Raw genomic sequence first — 12,913 nt, forward strand, 5'->3', positions numbered from 1 at the left:
TGCCTGTAGCGCTGGCATCCCATATGGGTGCCAGTTTGGGTCCTGGCTGCTCCAGTTCCAACCCAGCTCTCTGCTATGACCTGGGAAAGCGATGGAAGATGACTCAAGTCCTTGGGCCCCTGCATCCTCGAGGAAGACCTGGAGGAAGCTCCTGGCTCTTGGCTTCAAATCAGCACAGCTCCGGCTGTTGTGGCCAACTTGGGAGTGAACCAGGAGATGGAAGACTCTCTCTCTCTAACACTCCATAGTATTCATTTAGTCTGAAAAAAATGTACAACCACAACCTCCCAGGGAAAATTAAATCTTTTCCACAAGAAGACACCTAAGTGATGGAAACCCACATAATTTTAACTTTTAGAAAAAAATAACGTGTGAGGCATCAGATGCTTACAGAAACCTTTAGTGTTGTGCCTACCCAGAGAGCAAATAAGCACAGTTCTGCCTGTCAACCTCCCTTCTCCCATCAATTAGACTCCAGAGTCCATTTTCTTGGTCCTTTTAATGTTAGCCTTTTAATATTTTCCAATAAGTGCTTTCAACTGGGCAATATACATATCATGCTTTCCTCATTATTATTGGTCCATCAATAAATATACAAAAGTCAGAGGAAGGGCGTGCTCGCAAAAATCAAAGTAACAATAGCAGTCATTGCACCTGAATGAACAAGGAGCTTTTCTTTGAAAATGATACAAATGGTTTACAAAAAGACATAGCTATGACCTGAAGATGAATAGACTATGTTATTCTTATTCTTAAATACCTTTTATTCTGCCAGGAAAATTGAATGTTTCCTCCCTCTACTCCTCTGCTGTAACAGTATTGAATGACTGTTGACTACAAAAAATAGTTCTTGGTATTAAGGATCTCAATGGAAAATTTTTGAGTTCTGTTGGAAAAATCCATACTTCCAGGCTAGAACCTGGAAAATCAAGACTTGAAGGTATGTTTTATCCCATTTGATTTTTCATTCAACAAATTTAAGCAAAGCCCTTAGGAGACATCAAAGATTTACAACTGCAAGAAAAATGACATCTTAAGATCTCAAGTTGCTTCAAAAAATAATTAAAGCTCCTGAATTTTATTTTAAATAAAGCCCATATCACATGGTAGAAATGCTGTGCTTAGGACCAAGCTGTCCTTCCAGGGTCATGATCACCATGTTCAAGGGGTGAGAACACTCCTATGCTATAAACTTCAGGCAATTTAGGGATATTGCAAAGATTGGGCAGCTCTCCATTGGAAGTTCTATTCCTCCCACCTTTCTATCTTGAGAAAACAGAGGTATATCCAAGTTGAGGACTATACCAATAACAAAAGCAAGATCATGTTTAACTCCAAAATAAAGTTGAAAAGAATCTCCTGTCCCAGGCTAATTCTGGGAGAATGTCTAGAAAGGGTTGAAACCATCCTTAGCTGTGAAACTCATCATCCATGGCTCCCAAAAGAGCCCGAGGGACAGGTAGAGAGCCTGGAGTCTTGCAGCTGGTTGTGTTGTGGCTGTCTGCATTCTGGCAAACGAACCTGGGTGAGGCTGTGTGGTTCTTTGGAGACCCAGGAAATCGCCAACATTTTAACCCTAGTGTTGGTAATAACAGAGTGGTCTGATGTTCATTCTTATTCAACTTGATAAAGAAAGAAACCAAGACAGCTGAATATGGAACTGACCAACAACATTCACCAAAGAGAAGGGATGTTTCTCAAGATCATGGCAGGGGTTGGGGGTAGAGAGAGGGTGGGAAAGAGGAGGGAGAGAGGGGAGTGTGTAGGGAAAAGCAGGAATTGGGACTGAGTGCAGGAAGTTGGCATCTCTCCTTGGAATATTCCCTTCACACCAAGACTTTGTATAAACCCCACCTGATTTCATCTTTTTTTTTTTATTTTTCGATCTGAGAAACATTGCCCATCAAGCCTATATATTTGGGCAACAAGTGGTTTTTTAAAGGGAAGCTTAGGAAAAGGAGTCTCATTTCATAGGAGCTTTTACTTTATAGATACTCTTCTATGGTCTGTAGACCTCGGAAGTTCCAGGGCAAGCAGGACACCCTGACTCCCTGACAAATAAAAGCTGCAAAGGGCTTGCCAAGTTAAATCAGGCAACAATGCTGTTATTCTCATGTTTGGTCATAAACTTGTTTATCTGGTGCTAGTATTGCAATGATGGGAATCCCAGTAACTGGAGGGATTCCCCATGTTCTTGACTCATCCTGAGTCTTAATAGCATGGAACCCAACCACTGGCTTGATAAAGTCTTAGCAGTCCGATTGGACCTATGCCACATGCCCCTCACCAAACCATGCCTACCAGTTTACTATTGACTGTATTCGTTCACCCTCACTGGCTTTCATGTTATTAAAAATCTTCAAAAGACACTTTCGTGATGTTTCTGGAAATCACAAAAAGGATCAGAGTGGATGAAAGAGCCCCACCCACCCCCCCTGGTGGTAGGTCATGCAAACTTAATGTGACCTTCCAAAGCTGTTCAGGGAAGAGGACAGGTACCCACTAAAAGTCAAAGTGGCTGAAGCCTTCTGCTTACAATTCTGACTCCAGGACAGGGCAGAAAGCTGCTGGCCAGCCTCACACATGAAATGGTGCTGCTTCCTGGATCTTCTAGGAGACCTGGCTAAGTGAGCCTAAGAGAGGGCTGTGGGGCTCTGGGGTGACTTCCAGGAGGGCCATTCTCCAATCATCCTCATGAGCTGCAGAGTCCAGACCTTCCTGGGTTAGAAACTGAAGGACACAAAGGATTAAGATGGAAGAAGTAGAGATATTTATTATGAATCAGCTTAAACCCTTTTATGCCTCTGGCAAAGTAACTTTAAAAAAATCATACTGATTGAAGGACCTCCAGGGTTTAATATTTCAAAAACACAGATAAATAGCTTACTACAGATAAATAGCTTCACCCTGTGGGTGTCTCCCAGAAGCATCTGAAAAATCTCCAGGGGGTGTTTGTAAAAGGGGAGGTGTAACCAGTACACCCTGACCCCTACCCCACTGGGAAGCAATGCCCAGGGACTGGACTGCTGGAGAGGCAATATGGACCCATTCAAATTTCCTCTCCAGGGCCCATCCCTCTTAGCTCTGGGAATGTCCTCAGCTGGTGGCTGCCACCTGGGAGGTGGGGTAAGGGGAAGGTTGGGGATCAAGAATATGTATTTGTGGCATTTGAAAGAAGCCATCCATAGCACACCCCGGAAGATGGAAGGCCTCTACGTGGGAACTGGAACGATCAAATTTTGCGGATTATTGATTGGGTCTTCATGTCAGAAAGCAATGCTATTTTTACAAACTGGGCCTGACTTTAAAAAACAAAACACACAAACAAAAAAAAAAAAAAACAAAAAGGAGTAGAAAATTTTATGCTAAAAAAAAGATCCCCCAATAAAGCAATCAGTAGCACATTGCATCTGTTCAGTGTCCCAGCTCCCTGTAATGGTTATGTCTCCAAAGCTGTTTCTTTCCAAGGTAAAGGGGTAGACGTTACACCCCAATTTTCATGTCCACATTCTGCAGGTTCCGTGTCTCATCTGCTGTCATACACTGATCTGGGGTCTCTGATGACTCTTTGTTCACCAAATGCACCATTTCCTGAGACTTGCTGGCTTCTCCGTTGAGTCCACTGGGTTTTCTGTCCTCCACAGCTCCGTTGCCATTGTTGATCACCAGCTTTTTCTTCTGCCCACACCTAAGAAGTAAGAAAGGGTGCAATGACTCAGTCATCCCCACCACAGTCACCATCGCCATGGTGCTCATCCCTGCTGGTCGTCTTTCTGGCAAGCACTGGGATGAGTTCTTGCTCTATTTACTGACTCTTAACAGCCATACTTCTCAGAGTGAGATCCCAGCAGCAAAGGCATCATCTGGGAACTTTCTGGAAATGCAAATTCTCAGCCCCACCCCAGCGTGGGCCCCAAGACCAGAGGGCTTCTGCTGCCTGATCAAGTTTTGAGAATCTGGGAAGCTGGTGCTATTATTACCTCCTAATGCAAGTGAAGAAGCACTGGGGACCAGAGGACTCAGTTACTGCCCCCCCCCCCCAGTTACTCAGCATGTAATAAAGATGTTGGGATTCAGAGATGGGCATTTGGACTAGCAGTGAAGATACTGGTTAGGATGCCGGTGGCCCACATCAGAGTGCCTGGGTTTGATTCCCAGCTCCAGCACCTGATTGCAGATCCCGGAAGGCTGCAGGTGATGGCTCAATAATTAGCTTCCTGCCATCTACGTGAGAGACCTGGCTTGTTCCTAGCTCCCAGCTTCAGCACCCCTATTGGTTGCAGTCATTTGGAAAGTAAACCACAGGATGGACCCTCTCTCCCTGTCTGTTTCTGTCAGTCTCTCTCTCTCTCTCTCTCTCTCTCTGCCTCTCAAATAAATTTTTTTTAAGTCTGAATTCAAATCATGATCTGCCTGACTCCCAAGTTACACTGCATAACAGAAATGTTTGCCTCTTTGAAGCACTTTGGCAGTTTCTATAGACAGAAAAACCATCAACCTGATGACTGTGCATTATTTTTATCTGTGTATTCAAGAACGTCCTACCACTTCCGCTCCCAGTGAACACTTTGTTGTTCTTGACAGCATTTGTGTCGCATGAACTGAGAAAAATAAGACACTAAACTAGAAGTGTATGGTCATCTTGATTTTTTCTCTGACATTGATTAACTTCCATACAACCATGGACCTAGGAGGTTTAACAGCATAAGACAAATGCTTAACTGTTACTTGAAGGTCTTTTGTGGAAGAACATGGCCATGATTTTGCCCGTGGGGGTCCTGCCTTAGCATTGCCTCACCCCTCCCAGCTACTGCAATGTTTCCTCTTTCCTCTAGCAACATCATAGCTGTACATGTGGAAGTCAGATTATGCTAACCGGAAGCAAAGTTGCATAGCCTTACAACTACAAGCAAGGTGAGGAAGAAGGGAAAATGTACTCGCACTTATTGGAAACCTCCTGAATGCCAGACATTTTATAAGCAGTTTCCCATAATCCTTACAACGATCCTACAAAGCAGCTATTATCCCCATTATACAGCCCTGGGAAACTGAGCCTGGAGAGGCTTAATAGTTTGTTTAATTAAGGTCACACAAGGGATAAGAGTGACAGAGTCAACATTCAAATCTAGGCCTTTGGGACCAAAAGCCCGGCTGCTGCCTGGCTCTATCAAAGCTGCCAACCATCTGGAGATCTGGAAACGGTATCAAGTGGGAATTGTTCACTTTGCCGCCGGATATCAGAGTTGTAGACACAAAGCCTCTATTATTCATGATCATGGGCCATTCCTGGTAGGACTGCCAAGGCAATAAACTTTAATCTCTTGTTTGGGGAAATAGAAATTATACCTCTTTCAGGAGGTAGATCCTGTCTCCTCTGGCATGAGGCTTGATGAAGGGTGGAGGGAAGAAGGGTGAACTGTGATCAGACTCGTGGGGGCTGGGACTATATGCATGGCATGGATTCCACACAGATGGCAGGGCACATGGCTGAGAGAAGGCCTTGGAAGGGCTGGTCCTGAGTCCTTATTGTGGTGTGATCTGGTGCAATTCACCTAACATCTCTGACTGAGTCCTGGTTTCTGTGAGTGTAACATTAGGCTATTGAGAATATAAGTCTCACCAGATGGTGAGATTGAACATCTATGGTGTGTCAGGATTCGCTGCTCTTATTAGGGATGTCAGATGAGAAAACAAAGGCCCTGGTGGGTGCTGAGAACAGTCCCTGGAGCACAGGAAACACCTGAGAAGTGCTGGCTCTACTTGGGAATACGGCAAGAGCCATAAGAAATGGACTTTGTTTCTTCTGGCTGCCTCCACCGACCTTGTTATCTTCACTACGAAGCTGTCTTAGAAGGCTGCAGGCAGAACACTGCTTGTATTATTTCACATTCACAGGAAGTACCCTGTGTTCTTTGGAGGAAGGTAGTCTTATTAAAGCGATTTCCATTGCCCTATCTACTGGGTAGTTGAGCTGTGGGGTGACATATAGTGGTATCTGTGAATGAGGGTAGGATGAGGGTTCATGATATTGATCTAAATGAAGCTGATTTTGAACATGGATTGCATTCACCCTGTAGAACGTAGGGCTGTTGTGCTTGGGCTGTGGCTTACCCCATTCTATGGCTCTCTGGTATCTGTCTCAGCTGTTTTAGAAGAGGGGGCGGATTCTCCTTAGGAAGTCCACCCACTATGTACTGCATGAGGCATTTAATAAGTCTCTTTCAGGGCAAAGTCTAATTTTCTCCAACTTTTAGCTATAGGGATTCAAGAAGGAATATCAGAGGCAGAGGGTCTTCAGACCTGATCCAGTGTAACCCCTTCCTTTACCCAGGAAGCCAAGAGTATGGTCCACAGCCACACTGTTAGTTACGGCAGCGCCAGAATCACCACTGAGAAGTCCTGTCTCCAAAGGCTGCAGAACCCCCCTAACCCTGTCTTGTCTTTGTTTCCTCTTCCTTAAATCTTGAGAATTAGGTGGGCGTACAGCCACAACACAACCTAAGAGGAGCCAGGCAGGAACCTCACCAGAAGAGGGGGGAAAGGCTGAATAGGGCTGAGAATCCAGGTAACATGCAAATGTATTTCAGAAAGTTCATGAAAAATGTAATTAAAAAAAAAAAGCTTTGCCAAAAAGTTTGAAATGCATGCAGTTTTTTCATAATGTGCATTCTCTGTGAACTTTTTGAAGTTCCTGTCTAAGCATGGATTTCAAAAGTTTTAGGCACCAAAATAAACTGGCCCTTTCATCTCATTCTACATGAACTTTTTGAGATACCTTTTAGGACATAGTAGAATTTATCTCTAAACACTTAGGCAGGTAACTTAACAATGGATCTTGTGTATCTTCTACTTGACTACCCTTAAAGTTAGTTAGGGATCTCTTTGTACTGTTTACAGCTCACTATCCAACACGGTGGGCTCCAACCACATGTTGCTACTCGAATTTAAATGGATAAGCATTGAATCAAATTAGACATTCACTTCTTCAGCTGAACTAACCACATTTCAGGTGTTCAGAAGCTGTAGTGGCTACAAGTTATGTATCGGACAGTGCAGATAGAGAACATTTCCAGCATAGCTGAAAGTTCTATCAGTGTTATTCTAGAACAAGATCAGATGAGCACAGATCACAGCAAGCTAGACTAGACTGTAAGAGAAGGCAGACACTTCTAGAAAGCATGGAGATTTTCAGGAGGTGAACCAGCACCCCTTGGGTTTATAGGGAAGACAATTATTCCTATGAATAAATGAAGTGACAGCAGGTGCACACCCTTCTGCACCATCAGCCCAGGTACATCCCTAAACCCTTCCTGTTGTGTGACACCTTCTCCAATACCTGCCTCTTGTTTTCTCCTCTTCCAGTTAATGGGAGAGATCTTTAAAGGGAAAGGTACCTCAGGGCTTCTTCTCTTGGGCTGCATCCAATGTTTACCATAAACACAACTGACTCCTAAAGCAATTTGCTCTGAAAGAGCATCAATGAAATGTGGTTTCCATGGCAAAGTTGCAATTCAAGGAGTCTGGTTACATTATGGGCAGCAAGGAAAGCTGTTGTGAGTTATGGCAGAGGTGATGAAAGCTAAAGAAATAAGAGAAATCCCCAAACATCATCTTTAAGATGATGTAACCCAGGGGAAGTTCATCATGGAAACCCCTGCACAATCCTCGCAAGCCAACTTTGGCGATGAACCATTTTTCTACTTTCCTCTCCCAACCATAATTCATGTTACAATGCTGGCCCGCAGATGCTCTCAGAACACAGCAGCTGACGTGAATTCAAAAGCCCATAGTGCCACGGAGCCTCAAGCTTCTTTTGGGGAAGGAATGGCACTCTTCACTGTTTTATCTTCTCTTTCACCTTGCCAGAGCTGGCCATCATGGGAGCCCCTCAAAAGATGTTTGCTGAAAATGAAGGCCTCATGTCCAACCAAACTTCCACGGATGAACACAGGATTCAGGATCTCTCTTAAATGTGACTGCTCAGAGCAGCAAGGCCTCAGGCTTTTAAGAGGATTAAAAATGGGCTGGCAGCCTTAGAGACACGGTGACATTAAGGGGCTGTGTAGCTATTAACCACCCTGCAGCAGAGTGGCCAATCTGTTTTCAATTATCAAATCAGGACATGGTAATTTATGGCATCCAAGCAGCTACTTTCCGAGTGAGATACTTGCTGTGCTGGATGCTGCGTGTCCCTGTTTGCCTGTTGCTAGGGTGACTGCTTGGGATGAGAGGGAGGGGAGCCAGGAGGCCCCTGTGTGCTGCTGACAAGACAAGAGTGATGTGGGGAGCTAAGCAGGCAGTGTACAGATTCCGGCTGCCCTGGGGGATGCCTGAGACGCTTCTCGGAAGTCTTCCCAGCTTCAACAGCACCCAGGACCAACGGGTCTATGGTGACATGTGCAGAGCTTCAGCACTGTATACGCAAGCAAAAGTAGTACAGTCTAGGGCCTGGAACAAAACGGCCAATTCCAAACAATAGGAAATTCATATTTAATTGAGCAAAAGTAATTCTTGGGAACACAAGGAAGCTGAGGAGAAGTATAAAGACTCTTTGTAAAGGCTCCCTCAAGCCACATTATTTAAATGCAACTGAAAAAAAAAGTCTTTCCATTTGGTCTTAGCAGCCTGTTAGGAGTGTTTTAGATTTTCCTCCCTCACTTTTTATTGCTTATAAAAGATCAGCTATCATGATGAATGTCTTAAACTATAGAGAGCAACAAGACTCTTCGATTTTAATATAGGTGCTTTTATTAACCTGTACCACTATAAACCAGCATTATTTTATTTCCTCCACTAATCAGAGGAATTGTATAGGTTGTGGACGGCATTGGAATTAGCTGTTCATTGCTTTCCAAAAGCCAACAAGAAAGATTCTGTAATCCTCTCCAGGTCTTCTCCCAAACTGAAGGGCACCTTCTAGCCTGTGAGATGATCTGGAGGCACAACCAAGGGGGGCCCCACTTAGAAAGGATTCTTTTGCCTTAGGAAAGGCATTCCTAAGGTGTGGGGAGCAACTCGGACTAGACTAAGTTACTGGAATTAAGACTTATTCTATGCATCTGCTCTCCCACAATATGGCGCTGAGAAGGGAGTAAACAACTTTTACACAGCTGCCTCCAGTTCGACCAATGACCTGCAGGAGCTGATCCTGCTCCTGATTGGAGGAGAGCAGCGTACTCGGCATGTGGGTAGCAGAGTTGAGATTGGTGGAAGAGGACTATAAAGGAGGAGAGAGACAACATGCACCAGGAACGTCTAAGAGGAACATCTGAGGGAACACCTGTGCAGCCCCCAAGAGAGCCGGCCGGCGGTGTGCCGCTCCCCCACGGAAGTAGGGAAAGTGGCAGGGGGGCCCGCCCCTCCACGGAGGTGGAGGGACGGCAGCCAACCCGGGAAGAACCAGCAGCAAACCCGGGAAGGGCCGAGCAGACAAAAGAACAGCACAGGGTCCTGTGTCGTTCCTCTGCGAAATGGGAGAGCGACATCAAGGCACATTTACAGAACGTTTAACGTTCCTGTGCACAGGCTTGGAAAGTAACGCACCTGTAAGCGTCTGCAGTAGGAATCTTAAGACTTGTCCCTGTGGACGTCCATGCCAAAGCTCACTTCCTCTGGTGCTAGAATTACTATTTGCCCTCACTTCACTTTACATGGTGCTGTTTCTGGAGCCTTTTCCTGGCTCAAACCAGTCTACGTGTTGTGTAAATAACTTAGAACATGACGGGCCTTGGTGAAAGCAGGGCGCGAGGAGGGCCCTTCATGATGTGAAACAGCCCACTTGCGGGTCCTGGGGAGTTGACTGTCTTCATTCAGACTTTCCCAAAGCAAGTTCTCCATTGTTTCACAGACCCCACTGGGAGGAAGCTCTTCCTAGGCTACTCCCTGAGTCCTGTCAACTGCAGCTTTCAGAAAATCAAAAATAAAGTCATTATAGAAAACCAGAGCACAAAACCAATGCTTGCTCCAAGTAAGGGTTCTGCAAGCTTCCACAGGCCTCTGATAGGCTAAAGGGGATGGAGAAACCCCTTGAATCTTTATACAACTCCCAGGGGGCACATTATCAGGAATCTGGAGTCAGGAGCTACAGCGGGACTTGGACCCAAGCAACCCAATATAGGATGCATACATTCCAAGGGGGTATCTTAATCTCTAAGCCAAATGCCCATTCCTACTTCCATTTTCTCCATGAGGTTTTTGAAGGCCCCTTGTACTGAGCCTTCCTAGGGAGATAGTTTATTTGTGATTTTTATGACTCCACGGGATTTCATCCTGAAACAATCAAGAGCTACGAAAGTCTCAGCCACTATTTAAAAGTGATACTCCAAACACCCACAGGTATTACTTTTTGTAATGAATGGGACAGAGAAGGGTCTCTTACACCACCTGGTGCACCTGGTTCCCTGGGAGCTGTTGGCACACACAGCCTCTGGTGCTGGAGGTCTGAGGTTGGGTCTGAGGTTCTGCATTCCCAACAAGCTCTCAGTGGGTTGCGGCTGCTGGCTGCGTGGGCTACACTCTGAGCGTCAGGGAGACAAAGCCTCGGTTTCACTGATGCCCTGTCAAACTGGAAGGTCCCAAGCAGCCTTCTCTTACCTTCTTCGACTGTTGACCGCGATGCAAACCGCAAGAATCAAGGCCAGGGCCAAGAGGGATGCCAGGATGATCAGCCATTCTGTGTGAGTGAACCACAAGATATGCATGAACTTCCCGCACAAGCTGTGTGAAACCAGCACTTTACTGCAAAAATTGCCCTGAGCCAAACGAGGACCCCAGGCAGCGTGGCAAAGGGGTCTGACCCACAGGTCTGGCCGACCAGTAGATAATCCCACAAGGGCAATCTTATTGTAGGCGTTTGTCCAGCAGACTTATATTAATCTTTTATCATCAGACAGGATTTTCAAGTCTCTCCAGCAGAAACATGTCTCCATTGAGGTTTAGAGTGACTTGTTGAAACTTGTAGATGCCTTTGGTGCAATATTATTAAATAGATTAAAGGAAATATAGGCTTATAGGCTTCTTTCGCAAGGAACCTTTTTTTTTTTCTATATACAAGGGCATCTGCCTTACATTTTATTAAGAAACAAAAATGGAGGCTACAATTGCAGTGTGTGGGCAAAGAACACTGCTATGGAGTGCAGAAAGAGGGTATATTTGTACACACTTGACAATGGCTTTCAAAATATTAATGGTTTTGATTTAGCAACTACATTTCCAGAAATTTATAGGACTTCAGAATTACCTATAAAGATGCTCAGTACTATGTTTTATATAATAATAAAAGTTCAAAACAATATAATATCTGACAAGAGGGGATTAGTTAAATAGATTAGGGTGCATCCATTGTATTATGTACAATGATATAAGGGGGAAATATTTAATGACATGGAAAACTATGGTTAACCAACAGAGAATGTTGACTAAACAGCACATAGGAAATAACCACATTTTCCTATATAAATTACATTGATAGTTGATAGCAAAACATGTATTAAAATGGTGATCATTTTCTGGATAATTAGATAATAAGTGATTTATATTTTCACTCTTTTGTTCAGTAGTATTTTCTAAAATATCTTCAATAATTATGTACCACTTATAGACTAATAAAATATTACATATTTGTTTTGAAAAATCAGACTGTAATAGGATTAAAATATGATTTGGTGATTTGAATTAATTTAGTTGCAAAGCGGATTGTGTATATTTGTGTGATAAACCAGGGCTTGGGTACAAAGAAAGATGGACAGTCATTTGCCATCCGTTTCTCTTGGGAGATCTTGGTTTTCCTGTGTGCTGCTCGACACTCCCTCTGTCTACCTCTCTCTGATTTAGATGAGCTTAGAGAGAGGGAGGAAGGCAGAGTAGGAGGACAGGGAGGCAGATAGGAGGATACTATTTCTGTTCTTTCTCCGCACCCAATCCCAGCCCTGGGGCTGTCCTGGTCTTGCCCTGAGATGTCACACACTCCCTGTCTCCAGAGCTGGGGAGAATCCTGGTGCCCAGCACGGCTTAACTACACCCCAGCTTGCCTTCCCCCTCCCCCTGGCAGCCCATGGCCCGCTTGCCATGTGCTCTGGCCTCAGGTGTGCTCCAGCAAGCTGAGGCAGAAAAACAAGGCACATATCATGTTCTTCTTTTTCCCAAATCAGTTCAGAGACCTCTAAAGAGGGGGAAATTAACAGGGTAATTTCCAACCCTAAGAAGAACCCTTCCCTTTTGTAATCCCCCTTCCAAGTGCTCACTTTGGACTCCAAGCCAAAGACTTTGCACCAAACGCCTTGAATCTTGATGCCAGGAGAGCCAGGAGTCCTGCCCCTCTCCCATCACATACTTCCTGAAACATTTCTTTCTTTTGTCCGCAAGAGTGGACCATCCCCGGAGAAAAAGTCATTTGGGGACCAGAAGAATGTTTTCACTCCACTCAACACAATGGCCCTTCCATCTCCTCCCTTGCTGCAATGTGAGAAAAAATTACACACTTCACCCCAACCCCACAAATAAAGGGGAGACTACACTGGGGAGGAAGGACCCTGCCATGAACTGGCGTGCCCTGCGTGATCACCCATTTAGGGAAGAAGCTGTCCATCTTTCCTGTTCCCCAAGCTCTGGTTCATTGCATGCATATATAACCCACTTTGCAACTAAATTCCTTCAAATCATGGCACTTCCTTGGGACACATCTAGCACAGGTCTGAGTGTGAAGTTAGTCCATCTACAAGACCCAGGGGATTCGGGAAGAAAAGAACATTCTATGCTTTCATGCCAAGAGGCTGTAGTACTCTCAGTGGGCCTGGCCAAAAGGATTAATCAGGTTCCAAGGATAGGCATTTAGGAGAATGTGTTTTCAGTTGGGTCTCTTCCTTCCCAAGACATTCCAAAAAAGCTGTTTTAAGTATCCTCTTGTGATTCACAG

The 12,913-nt window shown here is 44.8% G+C and overlaps 1 protein-coding gene across 13 annotated transcripts in view; it reads right to left on the reverse strand.

Moving 5' to 3' along the window:
- Window positions 1-484: 484 nt before the first annotated feature.
- The window catches only part of CD44 (CD44 molecule (IN blood group)), a 93,295-nt gene continuing 80,866 nt past the window's right edge, over window positions 485-12,913 (reverse strand). For 11 of the 13 annotated variants that reach the window (XM_002709051.6, XM_008269729.5, XM_089309705.1 and 8 more), the window contains 2 exons: window positions 10,594-10,672; window positions 485-3,688 (listed from right to left, as the gene is read on the reverse strand). In XM_002709051.6, the coding sequence (XP_002709097.2) occupies window positions 3,484-3,688; window positions 10,594-10,672 (284 nt within the window). In that variant the 3' untranslated portion in view covers window positions 485-3,483. The remainder of the gene's footprint in view (window positions 3,689-10,593; window positions 10,673-12,913) is intronic. The other 2 variants (XM_002709048.6, XM_008269740.5) reach the window with 1 other exon arrangement.

The sequence above is a fragment of the Oryctolagus cuniculus genome, chromosome 1, assembly GCF_051225735.1.
Source record: "Oryctolagus cuniculus isolate XC-2025 breed Fujian yellow rabbit chromosome 1, ASM5122573v1, whole genome shotgun sequence".
Classification (NCBI taxonomy): Eukaryota; Metazoa; Chordata; class Mammalia; order Lagomorpha; family Leporidae; genus Oryctolagus; species Oryctolagus cuniculus.